The sequence below is a fragment of the Charadrius vociferus genome, unplaced genomic scaffold (genome assembly GCF_000708025.1).
Source record: "Charadrius vociferus isolate BGI_N301 unplaced genomic scaffold, ASM70802v2 scaffold467, whole genome shotgun sequence".
Lineage (NCBI taxonomy): Eukaryota > Metazoa > Chordata > Aves > Charadriiformes > Charadriidae > Charadrius > Charadrius vociferus.
Window position 1 is genome coordinate 1957699 of NW_009649309.1, and position 21172 is coordinate 1978870.

General features: G+C 36.5%; 2 protein-coding genes across 2 annotated transcripts in view; both read right to left on the reverse strand.

Moving 5' to 3' along the window:
• Positions 1 to 8793, reverse strand: part of MTL5 (metallothionein-like 5, testis-specific (tesmin)) — a 15506-nt gene extending 6713 nt beyond the window's left edge. The window contains 7 exon segments of the mRNA XM_009889394.1: positions 1370 to 1446; positions 3290 to 3410; positions 4060 to 4218; positions 5449 to 5507; positions 6231 to 6275; positions 6278 to 6347; positions 8317 to 8793. Coding sequence (XP_009887696.1) covers positions 1370 to 1446; positions 3290 to 3410; positions 4060 to 4218; positions 5449 to 5507; positions 6231 to 6275; positions 6278 to 6347; positions 8317 to 8793 — 1008 coding nt within the window.
• Positions 8794 to 14363: 5570 nt separating this feature from the next.
• CPT1A (carnitine palmitoyltransferase 1A (liver)) overlaps positions 14364 to 21172 on the reverse strand; it is a 42572-nt gene continuing 35763 nt past the window's right edge. The window contains exons 16-19 of the mRNA XM_009889380.1: positions 19346 to 19498; positions 18234 to 18338; positions 16115 to 16207; positions 14364 to 14675 (exon numbers count right to left, since the gene is read on the reverse strand). Coding sequence (XP_009887682.1) covers positions 14589 to 14675; positions 16115 to 16207; positions 18234 to 18338; positions 19346 to 19498 — 438 coding nt within the window. The 3' untranslated portion in view covers positions 14364 to 14588. The remainder of the gene's footprint in view (positions 14676 to 16114; positions 16208 to 18233; positions 18339 to 19345; positions 19499 to 21172) is intronic.

The window sequence follows — 21172 nt, forward strand, 5'->3', positions numbered from 1 at the left end:
AGCTTCTGGTCAATCAGCATGCCCAGGTCCTTCTCCTCAGGGCTGCTCTCCAGCCATTCCCCACCGAGCCTGTGTTTGTGCTTGGGATTGCCCCGACCCAGATGTAGGACCTTGTACTTGGCCTTGTTGAACTGCATGAGGTTGGCTTGGGCTCACCTCTCCAGCCTGTCCAGGTCCCTCTGGACAGTATTCCTCCCCTTCAGCGTATCTACCTCACCAAGCAGCTTGGTATCATAGGTGAACGTGCTGAGGGTTCACTCGACCCCACTGTCCATGTCGCCAACAAAGATGTTGAACAGTGCAAGTCCCAGTACTGACCCCTGAAGAACGCCACTCATAACTGGTCTCCACTTGGACATTGAGCCATTGACCGCAACTCTTTGAGTGTGACCGTCCAGCCAGTTCTTTATCCACCAAGTGGTCTATTTGTCGAATCCACGTGTCTCCAATTTAGAGACCAGGATATTGTGTGGGACAGCGTCAAACGCTTTGCACAAGTCCAGGTAGATAACATCGGTTGCTCTTCCCTTGTCCACTGCCACTGTAACCCCTTCGTTGAAGGCCACTGAATTTGTCAGGCATGACTTGCCCTTGGTGAAGCCATGCTGGCTGTCACCAATCACCTCCTTGTTTTCTATGTGACTTAGCAGAGTTTCCAGGAGGATTTTCTCCATGATCTTGCCAGGCACAGCAGTGAGACTGACTGGCCTGTAGTTTCCCAGGTCTTCCTTATTTCCATTTTTGAAAATAATGGTTATGTTTCCCCTTTTCCAGTTGGCAGGAACCTCGCCAGACCACCACAACTTCTCAAATATGATGGCTAGTGGCTTAGCGACTTCATCTGCCAGTTCCCTTAGGACCCGCGGATGTATCCCATCAGGTCCCATGGACTTGGGCACTTTCAGGTCTCGTTCAGTTTTCATCAACAACAAAAAAAATAATTGACAAAGATTATAAAGACTCAATGACTGTTAAATCCTAAGAGAAAAGAGTGTAAAAATCCTACTAGAAGAAAATATGACTTCTGGTAAAAGTCAATGTGCTTTCCTTCACCCCAAAAAAGTCTTAAAACGGTTCTCAGAAATAACATAATCTATATAATACCAAATTCAAGGTTTGAAAAATGGAATAAATTTATTTTTCTTGTGGAAAACTGTATTTCTAATTCTGGTATTACTTCTAGAAAATCAGAAACATTTATATGCAGAAAGTATACTGAGTGCAGAACTAATCTGTCCAAATTACCTAAATTGACTTTAGAAAATGCATACAATTGTTACTTCCCCACATAGACTTAACAACTTGCTTTAAGAAAAGGAAAAAATGTGTATATTGTACTTAACAACTTCAAAGGATAAAGCTTCTTTACCTCTTGTTCATTCAGAACCAGTTCATCTGGAATAGGCAAAAACTGGCCCAGTACAGCTGTTACAGGGTCGTCCACATCTGAAAAGACGACATTTATCTGAAGACAGCAGAACTACTCACAGTGTACAAAGTTTCATTTATACATAAATATTTTTTGAATTAAGCATACAGGCAAATTCGTATCTTCAACTTCTTTTATTAATAAGAAAAAATTACATGAGGCTGCCTGTTCTCTGTTAGCACTTTCTGCCACAATTTAGTTTTGAATCCAAAGTTATTCTACAATAAATGGTTTCAATGAAGGACCTAGAACTTTTCTCTCCAGAAATGTTTTTCCCATTGCAAAAAATCAAGAACAAAAACCTGACCACACAAAAATATCCCTGACAGAAGAAGCCACTGCCAATATGCCATCTAGGAATTTGAGCATAGGATGTTTTTACTCTATGACATCAAGTAGATTTAAATTCAAATGCCATAGAATTAAAATATTTTGTTAAGATAAGTAAAATGTCAGAAACAAGTAAATAGATTTATCCTGAGTTCTTATTTTACAAATTTCCAGAGTTTTGAGAGAGCATCTGTAAGAGAGGTCTTTAGCTTATGAAAAAAATAACTAAAAATCCATGGAGAAAACTACAGTGCTAAGAATAAGTCTTTGTGTGAGTCCTGGTGAAGAGCTGCATGTAACTACATGAGCATCCTAGCCTATGTAGGAAAAAAAGCAAACATCAGTCATAGTAAAATTATAAGATGAATCTTATACCTGTACTTATTCCTTCCCATCTTAAAAAAAAAAAAAAAAAAGCCAAGAAGCCAAAGGACAGCTTAATTCAAAAGTTAGACCCTTGAAACTTTTAGATATAATTTCTGGACCTAATTCTTTTACTTGCTTTGAAGATGAGTGAAACAGAAGAACGCTCAAGCAAATAAAACCTAAAAATACACGTAACAGCATACTCCTCAGCTTTTTCTTTCCATTAGAGCAAATGAATAAGAGTTTGAATTTTATAAAGGAACATGACCTTTAACTTGAATGTTCCTAGTTAATTATTCTGATGGCTTCCGACAAATAGAAGTAAAGAGGCTCCAAACCTGGAGCATCTGCTGAGAGATGCTCACACTCAGCACCTATTGATAGCAAGAGCAATATCTGTGCTTGCATGGTGACTAATATTAAAAGGCTTTGTTTTTGCATGGCTTTCAAAATGCACCACTGTAATAAAATGTTATAAAATATATATTTATAAACTATAATTTTATATATTTATACATTAAATAAAAAATATGAATTATAAATTTAAAATTAAAATAATGAAATAAACCATGTTAATAATATTTTGGAGGAAGCTATATTTAGGTAAATAAATATTTATTTAAATTAAAACTAAACTACACTCAAATACTTTGTTGTCACTCAGATGAAAATGTGTTACTCCATTTAAATGGCAATAAATTTAGCACCTCAGAAACCACCTTCTTTAAAAACTGATAGCATTTCAAGTTCACATAATTATGTAAATATTAGTGAGACATTCTGAATCCCAAGGCTAAAGTATACTCATAGCCTTCAACGCTGCTCTTCATTTATAGAGAAACAGTGACACTTGGTGGCAAGCTAGGGTAAATGCAAATGTTTGCAGGTACTTCTGCTAAATGGGCTTTATATGGAAAGTAATCTGTATATTAAAAACTTTCAATAAATTCAACATATCCATTACATCATTCTTATTACACAGAAGCACCTAGCAATTTTTCAGTTATTAAAAAAAAGTAAAATAATAACTACATGTGATAGCTACATTAGCTTTGGCTTATCTTCCACTGTTGCTGCTTAAGAATATAAACACATGCAGTTGCACATTAACAATCTATGATATACAATCTGACAGCCTACAGACAATTTTCATTTTTATTGTACCTGATTGAAGATAATTATGTTGGCTTTGATACTCAGGAATTAGATCAACTGGTTTTAGTTCTTGTGTGCCACAACTGCTCATACAGAGTATTTGAGTACCTCCTTCCAACTGGCAGATAACCTGGAATGGATAACTAATGATTAGCTCTCGTCTAAGAAATTGTAATTCTAAACATATAGATACAAAGGTTTTCATAAGAGTACCACCTGTCATAAAGCTTCATAATCATGGACTAGAATCTCTCAAACAAATGGGTCATTATGCATTAAGATGTTTGCTTTTTGACCCTTAATTTTAATTTATTTTTGGAAACAGCTACTGATATCTAACACTGTAGCTCCTCAACCTAGGTCATATGGATTCCTGGTTCTCTAAGTTGCTCCACGGGGCTTTGCAGAGCATATTCTAGCTATTTACTAGTGTGCTGGCTTCAAATTCAGTTCCCTAAACAGAACATGCAATTGTAATTGTTCATGTTTAATTTCATTTATTTAGCTGTGATTTTAAATCAAGACTTTTCCTTCAGATGAAGTAATCTTCACATTGGCATTTTTTTTCCAGCTGTTAAATTGAAAATAATGTGGTTTTTTATATATATATAAAGCAGCATAGTAACTAGATAAAATTTAGACTGTGAGTCCAAGGTAGGGACTGCCTTATTATTCTTGACACAGCACTTACTAAATGGGACTTGTTAATGCTACCGTGGTACAAGTAAGTTAATCTTCTCTAGCATATTATTTTGCTATCAGTTACAGGATATAATTACCACAGGTTTGGAATCATTTCTGTGTGAACATCTGGATTCCTCTGGTACACTGTGCAATGTTAATAACTTGCAGCCAGACTCATCAACATTTGAACTCTGAAAAATTGCTCTGTCTTGGTGATTCTTGATAACATTACTAACTGGCTCTCCTACCTCAGTCTGAAATATAAGTTTTAAATCTTAACAGGCATGCTTTAAAATCTACTTTAAAATCCAAGCAAATACAATAAATTTTAAAATGTATCTGCATAAATCATATATTTTAAAGCAAGGATTGTATTCAAATCTAGTACTGAGAAGAGTTAATTTGGTATCTCAGAAATAACTGAGAATAAGAATGAACAGTAACATACTTCACATTAACAATGGTGTTCAGTCTCTCCAACATCATGAAGCATCAACTGATTTCTAAAGTGCCTTGGAGAAGTTAGGCAATAGTCACAGCAAATTATGCAAAACAAGAATTAATCGTGAATTACATAACTTGGTTGGGGATCACTGGGATTTAGTCTAAGCAAGAAGCAGTCATCTGAGACTGGACTGCAGATTCAGTTATACGTATAAATCAGATTGTTCCAAAATGAACTTTTGTTACAGTGATCAACTACTATGCATCACGGCATTCCATCAAAGATATGGCGTCACTTGCATTTGTTGAAAACCACCCATCTTGCTTATCTATTAACTTATTACAGTGTCATCTTCACAAAAGTCACACTTCCAGATGAAGCCTTGCCCCTTTCAGTACACGCTTTAAAACTCCAAATGGACAACCTTGAAAAACCTGGATACAAAATTCCAGACATTTTCAGAAATCTCCCTTTCATGAAATACCTAAATTTCTATAGTTTGTCTTGCACTTATCTAGAAAACTACATTTGAAAAATTCAACCATTTTAAGAGAATAATTAAGTTGTAAAGAACATCTCTCCATAGGCAGGGAATGCTAATATTAAAGCCAGATTTTTATCCTCAGCTCTGTTCCCTTGTATACACTACACATGCGATAAAGGCTCAAATACTAATCAGTTGCCCAAAGGTCCCACTAGGGCAGAGTCCCACCCAATTTGTGTTCAGGTGGCCTTAGGAGAAGTTCCCTCCCTAATTGGCCTGAACTGGCATCAAAATGTGCAAGTGGCAGACAGGAGCCAACTCAACTTGAACCAACAGAAATGGAAACTGGCAAAAAATCCAGATGCTATTCTTCCTTCCTTGACATGTAGCAGTGTAGGAAATAATTTTTCTTTCCCTCTCTTTTGTGAACAGATCAGATAGGACAGTGTTCGAAAGAACCTTTTACCCTCTGGCACTTAGAATAAATCCCATTTTAGACATTCAACACTTGGACAGATTCTTCCACTAATAATAACATCTTGCATGCATACTTACTATTCCATCATAGACAGAAGCGCTAGTCAGAGGTAAGCCACAGATACCACTGGAAGATTCTAGTACATAAAATAAAGCATGTTTTGTTTGTAAAAAGATCACTGTTTTATACCAAGAACTCCTTCACAGCATCAGTAAAAGAGATTTTGATGTCACTATAGCACCACATTCTTGTGAAAGGAATATTTAATATCCTTTCGTAACAGGCACTGGGAAAAACTTCATTTTGGGTCTTTTTAATGTCTTTTAAAAGCTTATTGTGCCCATTTGATAAAATTCATTTAGCTTCAGGATAAACTACCTTGTAAGATCAAATCTAGCAGTCAGCTTAACCCTGAGTAGGATTGTGAACAGGTTATTAGCAGAACACACAACTGCTCGCAAGCTGTCATCAACAGCATCGGTACAAACCACTTAACTTTCATAACTGGTCATAAAACTTCAAAGTTAAATAAAAATGTTTTTCAACTCACTAAAAAAAAAAACAAAAGTGCTGCAAGGAATATCTTCTCCACAGTCCCCTGAAGGAATGGAGAGGTGGTATGAGAGGAAGGGAAAATCAAAAAGTAAGACTGAAGTATGTGGTTGAAGCAACATGAGCATACATGAACAAACAGCAGTCCCTTTTCCTTTCAAACATTATATTAACATTATCAGAAAAGGCTCATACTGCAATTTGCCAAATCCAGAAATTAATTTATTTAGCTATTTAAATCCTTCCCTAAGCTTATAAGAGGAGGGGGAAAAAAAATAAATCCCCCTCAATCACTTGGGGCACTTGCCATTTAAGCAATTGGTCAAGTTTTGTAACTGTATAGTACTGTTTGGATGCCTTTGAATTGATCATAACAAATACATTTATTCTCACCTGCAACTGGAGGCATGAATGATCTGAACACCTGGAGGAAAGAATGTTTTATTTATAACTATATTATGCAAAAAATGATTCATTTTTTAAAAGCCAAACAATTAAACAAACAAAAAGATTTAAAGTGACCTTGAAAATTGGAAGTTATTTACCTTTTCATGACATAATTAAGCACGTAAATGCTGTGGCCTATTCAGCATTACCAGATACTGTTATATACCTTGAATATTACTTCTGCTTTTTCTGCTCAACATATAGTTCAGTTCAGATCTAATGTATTTACAACTATAATGGCATCATACTTAACTACCTACATTTGTACTTTCAAAACCAAACCAAATGAACAGAAAATGGAACAAAGACAGAAACCAACTATTTTCTAGTTTCAAATTAGAACTGAGCTTGTTTGAACTCGACATTTTGCTCTCTTTCTGTGTGTGCTGTGCTTTCTCTTTATATAGACAGCAGTTTAAAAGGGTAAGAAAGCAGCACAGAAACAAGTAATCAGCATAGAAACAAGCAATCAGCTTTCTTTACTTCAACAAAATTATTTATAACCTGATTCAAATTTTGTTCTAGTACCATAAAGAAACAGGGTAGATTAAGGAAACATGCAGATTTAGTGTGGTAAACTGTAAGGATACTAGGAAGAGAGCTGGTCAGAAAGATTTTTTTCTAAATCTCATTTTTAGCTCCTCGTACAGAGACTTAACAGATTTTCTTTATCTTCAACTTGACTTTGAAGAAAGCAACTGTTATGTCTTTATCACATCTTTATTTTCTAGAGGCTTCCACCAGTCTTGAATCTTGTTGACTGTTCAAAAGATTGAAGGTTCCAATTTTAAGAACTACTGATAATACTAAGCGTGTGTGAACAACCTTCCAAGGCAAACTATAACTTCAAACTATAACTGCAACTTGAAATCAGAAAGAGAACCAAAACGCCTAAGGTAACTGTCACGGTAGACCTCAAGCATCTCAGGATGAAATGCCACTGGAAACACACTGGGCTGGGTAGTGTCAGCAAAGATTTCTGTGGTAAGAGGTTTCCTGCACAGACAGCCCTGCAGCTGCCACCTGGCTTCAGCCTGGCATCTCTGTGAGATACTGCAAGGGAAAATCAGACCTTGCTTTCAACCAAGCGATTTTTGTGAGGCGTTGTGGGGTTTTTTTAATGCTTTTGATGTTTGAATCTGTGAACAGCACTGTTTGTTAAAATATTTATGTGGAAAAAAAGGTCAACTGGTATACTCAATTATTTGAAGACAGGTTCCCAGAGGAAACCTCAGTGCCCCTCTAGAAACTGCCACAGTGCAAACTGAAAATTTGGAGATTTCTTCAGATGATGGATCTCAGATTTGGTCCTGTGAGCATCACAAGAAGTTTTATGCTGAGTACCTTTCTAGATAGTAATTGATCCAACATAGAAAATGTAACTTCAACCTATACACAACAGCTGCCAAAAATGATAAGCAATGGGAAACCCCTCTCTCTTACAAAACTACTTTCCCCATGGAGATTAAACAATACAGGCTATAGTTTACTGCTACAAATAAATTACTTTTTCACTCATTCAGACTAAAAATTTTAAGATGACAAGTGTGTCACCTGTGGAACTCAAGAACAAAAGTTAACATCCTATTTGTACTTTGTACAATTACCAAATAGTTCCTAATACAGATGGTAATATATTAAACCAAAGTTCTATCTGTGACACGGCAAGATTTTTTAATGATCAAAATAACCACCCAGCCATTTAAAAATACGGCTTATAACACGGACAAAAAAAGAACAGCAGTCAGAACCATATGTTCACACTGCATGCTATTTCTGGCAATATAAACCAAACTTATTTCTGTATTTACTACTAAGTTTGTTCTAGTATGAAATTTATGACACATTTTAAACATTATATGGATAAGTTTTAATGTGGCAATTCCACATATTTAAGTCACAAATAAGCATGAATACATAAAAATTCCTATTTCACTTTATCTTACTGGTATCATTCTGACATTTTGATTGACTGTTCCTTCTGGAGAGAAAATGCTTGATGTCGGAACACTGCGATTTTTATGCTGCATCGTTACAGAAGAAAGAAAGTGGACACCATTTGAAGGCAGATAAGGTGAATGCGTATGTTCAGCCTCTTCTGGAAGATTTAATTCTGTGTATTTTTCAAGATCTTCATCATCACAGCTGTTGTTTCCATGTGGTGGTACTTCAACTTTTACTACTGTATTTTGATTTTCAATGGTAAGTGGATACTTGAAGTGATCTAACAAAGTCTCTCCCACATTTACAGTGCATAGATAATTGTCTTGAATAGATAGCAATCTTTCTTCAATGGGGTTATTAATGACTGCAGTTTCCAGATTGAAGTTTTCAGAACTAACAGGACTATCTTGACTAAATATTTCAGGTACAAGTCCACTGTCTATTACTGATCTTATATCAAGCAATAACTGGTTTTCCATAGTCATGGACAGACTGTCAACTGGTTCACATTTATTTTTTTCATTGAAGATAATTCAATTTTCTATTTCAGTATTCTTCAGAACAGTGTTTCTATCTAGAAGTGAATGAAATAGTCTTAACCAAACATGTATATATAATACTGAAGATTAACCCAATTAACATGTAACTGAGAAACTTAAAAACATAATGCTGGAAGAGGTTGTTGGGGTTCTCAACCTAGCTTTCAGAAAATACAGGGCACCATGTCAACATAAACAAGCTGCTTTTATCATAAGAACACATGCTTTGTAACTTTTAAACACATTAACGGCATTCAGAGTTAAATCCAAATTTTGCTACTTGGCTTTAGTAGTAAAAAAATTCAATCAAATTTAACACAGTACACTTAGCTAGCTATAATTACACTTTCACATTTGCATCAGTAAGTAGCACGAGACCACACCTTATCTGTACTCTCTGTGTCACTATTACCAGTTATAGACAATGCAAGCCAAAGCTCCTCTACCCAGAGTACCATAAGGCCACCATTAAAAAGGCACAGGCCAAGATCCACCCGCGCTGTCATTGCTGCTGTTTCTGGATTTAGACTACGGCAATATGGGGAGGGTCAAGCTACCCACGTCCACCTGACTGGACTGGGATATGGCAGCCTCCTGAAGGCTCAAGTCTTTTTAACCCATGTGTGTCAACCACTACCAACTCTGGGACATCCCTGGGATACAGCAGGGTTGGCAAACCAGCCCTGCCCAGAAGCTCCAGCTACCCTCCCCCCTCATCACCACGCTGGTTTCCAGGGCAGAAAGGAGAGGAATAGGCCCCACCTCCGGCCCGGGTGCTCAGCCGCGGGCATGTCTCTGCACCTTCCCCCAGGCAACTCACCTTCTGCTATCGCCGGCGCCAGCCCTTCAGTGAGTGGGGACTGAAGACCGCGCGCCGGGCCGTTAACAGAGGCCGGGCGTGCGCCAGAGCGCCACTTGAGCCCGCCCCTCCCCCCGCCCCGGTCCCGCCAGCGCGGGCGCGTCTTGTACTCCACAGAGGCAGCAACGAGTGCACGCACAATTAGGTTGGGTGCGCAGGGGCTTTTTTGTTTGCTTTGTATTCGAAGTATAATTTCAATATGAAGAAATAATAAGAAAATAAGAAATAACAGTAAGAACCAGGCTCTTTTCCATAGTGCCCAGTGATGGGACAAGAGGCAATGGGCACGAGCTGAAACACAGGAATTTGCCTCTGAACACTTGCACTGTGTGGGTGACCAAGCACCAGCACAGGTTGCCCAAATGACATCCCTAATCATTCTGTGTTTCTGTGAAATAGCTGGCTTCCAGCTTCTGCTCTTAAGAGCCCTTTCTACAACTCACTAAGTGAATCTTGGAATTGCCATCCTGGGGCCATAAAGATTTCAGAGTTTAGAAAACACTCCCAAGTTACCAGGCCACTACATATGGACATTTAAGATAAAATATGGTTTCCTTGAAAGCAGAAATTAAATGTGATCTTCTCATTTTATGTATTAATGTCTTCATTTTTAGGAATTTTTGTGTGAAAAAAAACCCCAACCAAACTACAGCAACTAAACCCACCCAAAACAATTTCAAGCTACCTTACATCCATAAGGTGCCACACAATTAAATCAAGAAGAAACTGGAACCAATTTTTCCTTACACTTTTGGTTACAAACTTCCACCCTGCTGGCCCCAGGTCTGCAACCATGGAAGTTCAGAAGGTTCAAAACAAAACAAAGATACCCCACACTTTCACCTCACCTTTCAAAGGTTTCATCTAACAGCTAAGTTGTGTTTTTTTTCCCAGTACTTCCCAACAGGAGTTCATTAATCTCAGCCGGAGCTGATTAATCATCACATACAACTGCAGCAACATCTTCCAAGCATAAGATGCATCTTATACTTGCCACCCTTAAAAACAGGCAAAGGGAGGAGGGTAAAAAAAAAAAAAAACCCAAAAATCAGTATTTTCTGTGCCTAGAAAGTTTCCATACAGCATATCAATTTACAACTTCAGTATCCAGCCTTTGTGGGAGATGTTTGAAATACAAGCAGGAACTAACAGTACCTAAGAGATGAAGCATGAAATTGAAATAACCGTCTTCTTTCATGTAGCAAAGACTGCAACATCCAGAAAAGCAGCAAGCTGTGAATATGGTCTATCACAGAAAACTATTTGATGGGTTTTGTGTGGGTGTTTTTTGTTATCGTTTGGTGGTTGATTTTTTAATTAAACAGCAATTCAAAAAACAGCATGGGAACCTTTAAAGAGTAAAAAAAAAAAAAAAAAAATCTTCTTTAACTGTCTCAAAGTAGTTCCCAGTTTTAATGCAATTTCAAAGGAGTTTTCAAGTACTGGGAATCTTCAGATAAAGCGAATAACATTTTAGCAATGTTAACTTTCTATTCCTGAACTAATTCTCCACTGCCCTACCATTCATATTCTATGGATTAGTCACTGTAAAGATCAAGCCAGTGCAGACAGACTTTCACAGAAACATTTCAGCAGGTATTTGGATCTCATGGAAAAACCTCATCTAAAGTAAGACCTATATTGTTTCTTCTTTCTACAGAATCTAAACAATTGTTCATTAACACATCCCCTATTAACATGTATAAAACACTAGTACAATAAACAGCTACTACTGTTCCTAACTGGGTTTAATAGCAATGATGTCACAAGTCCAGAAACGACAACAAGAGGGCTGGGAAGAAGATACAAAAGATATTAAACATTGTACTAAGCACTGGCAATTGTGAACTTTTATTTTATTTTTGAAGTCACAGAAGATGATAGAAAATAGAGACAAAGTGTTGGATGCAAATAACCAACCATAGATGTAGAGTAATTGAACAAGATAAAAAAATAGCTTAAATTAATATATTTTATACGAGAAAACAATTGGTACAAAGGCTGAATTAGAACCATGATTTCCAAGGTCAGGCACATTCTTCCTTAGTCCCTCAAAAAAACCCCAACCCTAAAAGGAGTATTTAGTTTGGAATGGTGTTAAAATACTGGACAATGGTAGCCTCTGAATGCACTTAATGCTCTCCCAACTTCTGGCATGAAACAGCTGAAATAAGAAATTTTGAAAATGCACAAGTCAAGATATTCCACCAATTCCACCTGTTCAATAAACAGATAAGTTTATTATCATGACCCCTGACTTTTACCACCTACTCAACCCTAACTTCGAGCTCTTAAATCACCGATTGAGAATAAGTGATTCAAGGTTTTAGTAGCAAATTGATAGTTTTTCTGGAATATGAACATTTTACTTTATTATAAAGTACACTGTACTAGAAGGTTCATTCAAATCTAGGTAATTTCAGTTACGTTTCTATGGCTTTTGAGCAAAAAGCAAGCAGTTTTACTGCATGTACACAATATTAAACACCAAGATTTAAATTAACTATTTATTAATAACCTACATTCACTGTGGATTTCTAAGATTTACATCCAAAAAGCATATTTTATTTACACGCTGTTGATATTTTAAAGAAAATGAAATAAAATCTTATCTGTTTAGGAATTATGATCAGTCCCAAATTAAAAAAAAGATACATTTAACACCACAAAATGTTTAAAACATTTACAATAAAAAACAGCTTTCTGTGCCAATTATACTTACTCTCTAAGAATGTAAAATTGCATTGGTAACTGCAGTAACTACAATCAGACTTGAAACATTTAAAACCTGAGTAGCAAATCTAATTTTTTTTCTTTTTTTTTTTTTTTAAGGAAAACCCTACAATCTAATATGCCCTAATGATAATTTAAGCACAGATTGGTCAGTGGTCAATAAAAAAACCCAACAAAAACAGTGCATTATTTCTGCAGCTCCAAAAGAAAAGATCACTATAAAATTATTGCAGTAATTTGATAAATGCCAGGCCTGCCAGCTACAATAAGGCTTATTTCAAAATGTCCTTTCTCACACACTGTACCTAATCAAATAATGAGTCTTTGGCCAATTCCTGTGATGGGTCCTCTATTTATGTAAGCATGCATTTGCTTAAGTATGCATCTGGGATCTTTGAGGTTTCCTACCTCAAACATACATATACAGGTGTTTTAATATAGCTAGATCAGATAAAAAAAAAAAAAAAAAAACAAAAACAACACAGGAAGAGGCATAGAAAGTTAGAAATACTGGCCAGAAAACATTAAAAAAAAAAAATCTAATGAGAAGTTTTATATCAACCCCCAAAGGCCTTTTAAAAATCAACATAGCTCTGGAGCATCATTCACTAAACACCATGTACCTTACATCAAAAAAATTAAAAAATTGTTGTGCTAACAGGTACACTTTACTGCACTGCAGGATGTAAAACGTAACCATACCTATAAAGCCTGGAGAAGAGAAGCATTGCACAGAAATTTACCCCATTTTGTTTAGCCATTTTATTTCTTTACTTGGAAACATTATGCTGCTTTTTGAGTGAAATAGCTTTCCCCTTCCTCCTTGTATCCTTCAGAAACTGCTTGACCAAGAGCATCTCCCAGGAGGGGTTTGAGAAGGCCAGGATTTTCCTATTCTGGAGCTATTTTCTACAGTTTTAACAGTTTACCCTTCTCCTGCTGACGGTTGGTAATGTAGTAGTCACTCCTTCCAGGCTGAAAGCTGGAAGACAAACTGCAATTGACCAGCCTCTACAGACAGCCTTGCTTTGTTTGTAGACGATCCAACAGGTTGTATTTCACTAAACTGACACCCCATGGGACCCAGAAACTCTTATCTCAAATGACCACCAAGACCATTCACCAAAATAAACACATGAGTATCTGTAGCTCTGAAACAAAGTCAGTCCTGCATTTCATAGGGACTTATCTTTGCCATTTAAGATGGGAGCATTTCATTAGAGCTTTAAACCTAACTGCACTATATGGCAACATATTCAACTCTACTTATGCCACAACCTAGCTTATAGTTTGAAAACGAGATCTGCATTACTAATACTTCACCTCATTCACCACTAAGACAATGTAAAATCTATCCCAGCATAAGCTTTTTTCCTGGGTTTAGAATCTTTCTTTTTCTAAGGCACTTGCATGAACAAGTCCATTTATTTACACGTAAATAAAATCAATGATGTGGCAAACATGCTTGTAAGTAATAAGAAGAATGTGACACACTTTACTATCCAATGTAGTACGACCCAATTTTTTTTTTTTTTTCCAAAAAATTTCTACAACTTGATATGTTACAGTGGGTTATATGAGGGATTTTTTTTTTGGCAAGTTTTACAGAAACTACCTTAAAAAAAAAAAAAAAAACACAACAAAAAACAAATGAAGGTAAACAGCCACAAGTTTTGTCATTCATTGACATAAAGCAGCAAATACATTGAGGAACATTCTGCTATTAATACATAGCAAATCGAACTTTTTCTAGTATTTGAGTTTAATACGGTGGTGTTTTATCCCTTTAATTCTGGAATAAAAGTAGACTAATTTAAGTAAAAAAAGAGCAAATGTATAAAAATTAAGAGAAAATTGCAGGAGTTAGAACATACATGACTTCATGCAATGATACTATACTTCATCCCTAGAAGCATACAAGATTTCAAAAGTCATCCTTTGTGGAAATAAACTCTTCCAAACTAGTGGAGAAAAAAAAAAAAAAAAGAAACATTCAGTACACTGCTAAGGTCTTCATAGGTGATCAAGATGACGTTGACTCAGTTTCTTCGCCAGCTACTATTTGACAAACCTTGGTCTCATTCACTGTTCAGAAGAGTTCTCATCCCAGCCACAGGAGATTGCTTGGCACCAATAAGGCACATCACTTGGTACAGTTTTTACTGGGGTTAAATAAACCCATGATGTCAACCATTGCTTTTTGGATGTTTTTTCCAAAACGATGAGAATCCTTTAAAAACAAACAAAAAAAACTCCAAACACTTGTAATGTCAAATCAACAGTTATCTTTTAGGCAAATAAAGGAACCTTTTAACATTTTGTAATTTTGGAGCTTATAGAATTAGGGCATTTAATAGGCAATTTAAACCACCAAAATTTTAATCCTATACAAATTAATCCAGGTTTATGCTATTACTAATGAGATTTTCATTATGCATTTACTTTCCTACAGACAGAATGGGATCATGTCCTTTTGAAATCAGATGCATCTGTAGCGTTCTGTTACTTTCAAATAGGTGAGTTTTGGTATTGGTTTTTTATACGAGATTTTGCAAAAACTAATTTTCAGAAAACAAAGGAATGTTCAGAAGGTGTTTTTCTGCTCTTTCAGGACTTCTAGGTCATTAGAAATGCATTACGTATTTGAGTTCCTATCAGAATCCTGAATCTTTTGCTATTGAAAATGACATAAAGTACTGAAAATGAAAATCACAATTATCTAAGTGTAAACAAACAATGAACTTGCTCGGTTTATTCTAAGTGTCAGCTGAATGGTACAATGAAGAAATTAAGATTATAAATATAAATTATTAGCTCCATTACAAGACCTACTATAAAGGCCCTACTAATATCAAGGCCATGCACATGAAATGCTGCCTTTTCTGTACGGACATTTGACTTGACTAATAAGTAAGAAATACAGGGAAATTAAAGTACAAACTAACAGGCATCTGAAGAACAATTAGAACCATGAAAAAAACGAAGTCTTATTTCCTAATCATTAATGATAACCAAAGGCACCAAGATCTCTCGGACGAGTTAAGGTCAAAAGAGGAAAACTAGTTCAGCTATGTAATCCTGAACAAACTCAGCATGTTTATTCAGTCAGAAAAATGCAAAGGGGAGGGATAAATTGAAGCTCACTCAAAGCAGGCCTCTGCAACAGCAGGATATTGAACAGATGACATTTACTACGTTCTAATAATGGGTGTTATTCTAATAAATTTTTGGTTAATTATGTTTCTCAAGTACAGATTACAACTTATGGGCCAGCTTCTTTCAGTATTATTTAAACCAGGAAGATTTAAATAATAGGAAGCATACATTTTACTGTGTCTTTACAACTGCTGCCAGAGGCAAATCAAAGCAAAACTGTAATAACAAAAACAGCTTACTGTTTATGGGACAGATATCAGTCATTTACATGAGTTCCAGGGAACTACACCTGTAAAGATGACCTTGGGCCCCATGCTTTCTTCATAAAAGACGTTCATAAAGCTATTAAATGTATAGAAGTGGAGACAAAAACTCCACTCAACAATGTTAAAGAAAAAACACATAATAACTGTATGTTGCAACTCCTACTACACTTTTTAGACAATGGGTAGAACAGTCTCATAAGCAGGTATCAGAACAGATTTATTAAACCATAGGAAAGGACTGACTTACTGTCTCAGAACACGATATTTTGCTGGAGACATGGAAATGAATGGCATTTTCACCCAAGATAATGTAAGAAACACCATAACCATCATCAGCCACCTAGGGGAAGAAAGAAGAGAAAAACAAGTTCCAAACTTTTTAGTTCCATTCCTAAATTATCTTAAACATAATTACACAATTCTTACTGTGCAGTTTTTAAAATCAGGTGCAATTTCTCCCCGAGCAAAAGTTAAGCTTCCACATATAATCCATAATTTCTGAAGACTGATGCCACTTAAGGAAACAGTTCTAGTCTCATCTGAAGTGCATGGAATTAACATTTTCTGAATCTATGTCTGTAATATTTCCCAGCTTTAGTATTTTGAAATAGAATACTTCTTCAAAGACCTTCTCCTATCAAGGTCTGGTCCTAAGCAACTATACAGCTTCAGTAGAATGTGCATAATTAGAAAGGACTAAAATAGTTTAGTTATATACCTAAATATCCTGATTCATGGGATCACTGCAGATGTAAACACACACAGTATATAAATACCAAGTACACAAGCCTTGTATTATGAAAACTTGCCCAAAGGCAAAGTTATCTGACTCTACAGCAAAGATATGATTCTGAACACACCTGTATCATGAGCAGAGCTTTTTCAACATTGGCAGTACAGTTAGTCCCAAGTTTCAGTCCAATGTTGTATTTAAAGTATGTCCAGTAAACAACGACTATCCTGCTGCCACCCTCCTTCCTCTCTTTCTTAACTCAAAGGTTCATAATCTCTTTGCTGACACTGCTGCTAAGCAGCCTTGATAGTCTTCTCCCCATTAATGCTACAGGGCTATATTCCACAGAATGCTTAAAAAAAACCCAAACAAAACTAACACACACCACATACACATAAAAAGCATGATATACTGAATCTTTGGGCTACTTCAGCAAACCAACGCGCAGTTTTTGTAGGGATACAAGAAATTATGAAGGGAAATGTAAGCAGGGTTATTTGGAAAGGCAGACAACTGAAGGAAGGACATTAAGACTGAAGAAATAGTAAGAAGGGAGCAGTTAATGTAGCATTAACAAAAGGAAAAAAGTGCTAGAAATTCCTGCACCCAAAAAACTATTTTATTGCAAAACCACACCTCTTTTGGGATTCTAAATACTGACTTTATAATCTGCTGCAGCAAGCGAGTTTCTCATGAATGAGCAGCGTGGCAATAGCTAGGCTTCCTTGATATTGCAATTTAAACTCATTCCAACTCCAAGAACTACTGAAAGGTGTATCAGAAACATGAATAAATACATTAAAAAAACCACACAAAAAACAGCTTCCAGCTTCAAAAACGAGCCAAAATACATTGTACTTGTCATCCTAATTTTTGTGTTCCAAAGAGCAGTCCTGTGATCCATCTCATTGTTCTTTCAACAGAAATGCTTGTTGAAAACAGATTGATCTAGTTTATAGCCCCATAAAGTCTGCTTAACAGATCTTGGTAACAACAATATCATCGATGGCCACGTTCAAATCCTGGTAAAATGCTACAGGATTTCAGAAGCTTCCAAAAATATCTAACAATACACTAGTTTCTTGCAAGTCTACAAAAGCTGTAGAACATAGTTTTATTCTTGACTTAACCACTACTCACACTTAGGCAGGCAAGCAGAACAACGTGAGTAGCTTAATTAGGAAGAAAGCATGAACACATCTTTTAATTAATCTGGAAATACAAAGAAGTAGTCAAGTATAATTACTTTTACAAATCCCAACCTTAAAATCTAGTTTAAGTAATAGGGCATTTGTCACTGTAATAATAGCCTGATGCACAGAAGCTCTGGGCATAGGTAATGTGATAAAGGCCCCCACTTTATCAGATCTCTCTGCCATGAAGCCCTGTACCACATTTGATAACTGTGTATCTCCTTAAGAATAATCCTTTCTTGTAGTGGGATATGAGAAAAAGGTGATGCAGATTTTTCTGAGCACATCCACATTATGGGAAAGCATTAAACACATGCATTTAAAATTATGTGTTGCACCTTTGATGTGCAACATTAAGGTATTACAGATCTGAAACTTTTAGACTGGCATATTCCAAATAAAACTGTTTTTAAAGGGGCACTTGTATTTAACAAACATACCGGTCCAAATCCTCCACCACAGGATAACATCTCAGGGTTCTTCTTTAGATCAATGTGTTGTTGTGGTGTCTGACTCGTTGACAGCCTCCAAGGCTCTGACAAAACCTTTATTAGATATGAGAGAGATACAAACAGGTATAACGTAGTGTTTAAGAACATGCAACTTTCTCAAAAACTAGTCAGGTTAAAAAGCACTCAATAAAGCAACAATAAGGATAACTCCAGTTCCCATTTCAATGGAATGAACAATTAAGAATGTTAAAAGAAACAGCTAAACTTGTCCTGGTATGCAAACCATGAACATATCAAGTCATGATGTCAATTCTTCAAAGAGAATAAAAGTTCTTTCAATAGAAATGCTATTTCAAAACAAGATTAATCTGGTCTACAGCCTGTAAATTCTGCATAACAGGTCTTTTTAACAACAAGATAATTAATGGCCATATTCAAATCCTGGTAAGATTCTAAATCAGGCTAGAAGCTTGTAAAATCTCCGACAATACAAATGGATCTTGAAAGTCTGCAGAAGCTGTAGAAAGTTGTTTTATTCTTTACTTAGCTGCTACTCACATTTAGGAGGGCAAGCAGATAAATGTGAGTAGCTTAATTTGGAGGCAAGCTGGAACATATTTTTTACTAATCATGAACACGTGCAATATAATTACTTTTATAAAACCCAACCTTAAAATCTACTTTAAGTAATACAGCATTTGTCACAGTAATAAAAGAGTGACTTTAAGGTTGTACATTAAAAACAAAAAATAAATAGCAATGCATAGCTCTAACTCATAGTAACTTAAAAGAAAGTGATTTTGTCACAGTTCTAAAAGAACATTCTTGAGAGAAAACACATAGCCTCTGTTGTGCTGCCTTGAAAATATTTAAAACACACACGTAACCAATACTCACTATATCTTTCTTGCAATCTTTAACAACATGTATTATACTACAAAGCTCACAGAAAGTATTACCACAGGTCTATTAATGTGTATACATAACCTTTTTTCTTAGGAAAAACAGAGTTCTGCAAGTATGTAAGCAGATACAACATAACACTAAGTAAACAAAGGATTACTTACTTTAATTTCTAGTTATCAATGAAAGTCACTTACTTCCTTAAGGAAAGGAGAATCTACAACAAGGTACTTGGACACAACATAAAGGCAAAACAGATGGCGGTCAATGCCAGCACCGGTCATGGCGAGACGATATAAGTGCTGATGTTTAGCAGCAGCAAGCCGAAAGAACTTAAGCTTATTTTCATTCTAACAATGGAAAAAAGAAGAAAAATCGGTTAATGAACTGGGTTGAGGATGAAGGTGTAGAAACTAAGTTACAGTAATGACTCTCCAGCCTAGAGGACTTAAGGGTCAAGTACAAGACAATGTATGCAATTAACACCAAATACTACTATTCTCTGGCTTTTCAACCTTGTGTATTCAATTTCCGGTATTAGCAAGTATCACCCTGCTGTAAACAGTGCATAATGAAAAACAAATTTGTATTTTAAGTGTGATCCAACACCAGAATCAAACGTGATTACAACTCAAGTTTACTAAATTACTGTATATTTAGTTCCTAGAGACTAACTCATACTAACTGCTCTTAAAAAGCTATAAGAGCAAATCTTAACATGATTCAAAAAAACCTGGAACTGCAGCAGCCATTTTAGAAGGCAAACTGACAATACTGAAAGTACTGGGGTCCATGAATGCTAGCCATTTTTTAAAAGCCTTCTCTTAAGAGCTTGGGAACAGGCAAATCCAAAGCGTCAAGCAAGTGGGACAGAAGGCCTGCTTGGCCAAGCAGGGATCTTCTAGAACTCAGGAGGAAAAGGAAAGGGTATGGACATTGGAAGCAAGGACAGGCAACACAGGAGGCCTACAGAGATACTGTTTGCCACTGCAGGTAGAAGATTCATGCAGCCAAAGGTTGATTAAAGTTCAAGCTGGCCAGTAATGTGAAGGACAACAAAAAGGACTCCTCCCAAATAGGGACGTAGACAAAGCAGAGACATTCAATGCCTTCTTCAGCTTCGTCTTTAACACTGATGAATGGCCCTGGGACACATGGAGCCCTGCACTGGAAGACTGTGACTGAGAGGGATGATAAACAACTCCCAACTGACTCTGAACTTGTTCAAGACTTGCTGCTGCAACTGGAGGCTCATAAGCCTATGGAGGCTAGTGGGACTCATCCCAGGATACTAAAAGAGCAGGCTGATGTTATCACAGGACCTCTCTCCATTATTGTTCAATGGTCTTGGGAATCTGGAGACGTCCCAGTCAACCGGAAGCTGACAAATATTGTCCCGATTTTCAAGAAGGGTAAGAAGGAAGACCCTGGTAATTACAGGCCTGTCAGTCCCAATTCAATGCCTGGTAAAATTATGGAGATGGTCATTCTGGCAGTTATTGAAAAACAATTGAGAGACATGTTGGCCACAGCCAAAATGGGTTCACGAAGGCAAAGTCTTGTTTAACTAACTTACCTTCCTTTATGACAAGGTCACCCATCTAGCTGGCCAAGGGAAGCCAGTAGACATACAGGATTTATTCTAGCAAAGCTTTTGATAACCATCTCTCGCAGTATCCTTCTGGACAAAATGTCAAGCATACAGCTACACAAGTTCATAATACATTGGGTGAACAATTGGCTAACAGGTTGGGCTCAAAGAGTTATAATAAATAGGGTTATATCAGGCTGGCAGCCAGTCACCAGTGGGGCTCCCCAGGGCTCAATTTTAGGGCTCTTTAACGTTTTTATAAGGGATCTGGATGCAGGAGTTTAATGTAGATGAAGTAAATTTGCCAATGACACTAAATTAGAAGGAGCTGTGGACTCCCCCTCCAGGGTAGAGAGGCCTTACAGAGATATCTGGATAGACCAAAGAGCTGGGCAATCACCAACCATTCAAAATTTAACAAGAGCAAGTGCTG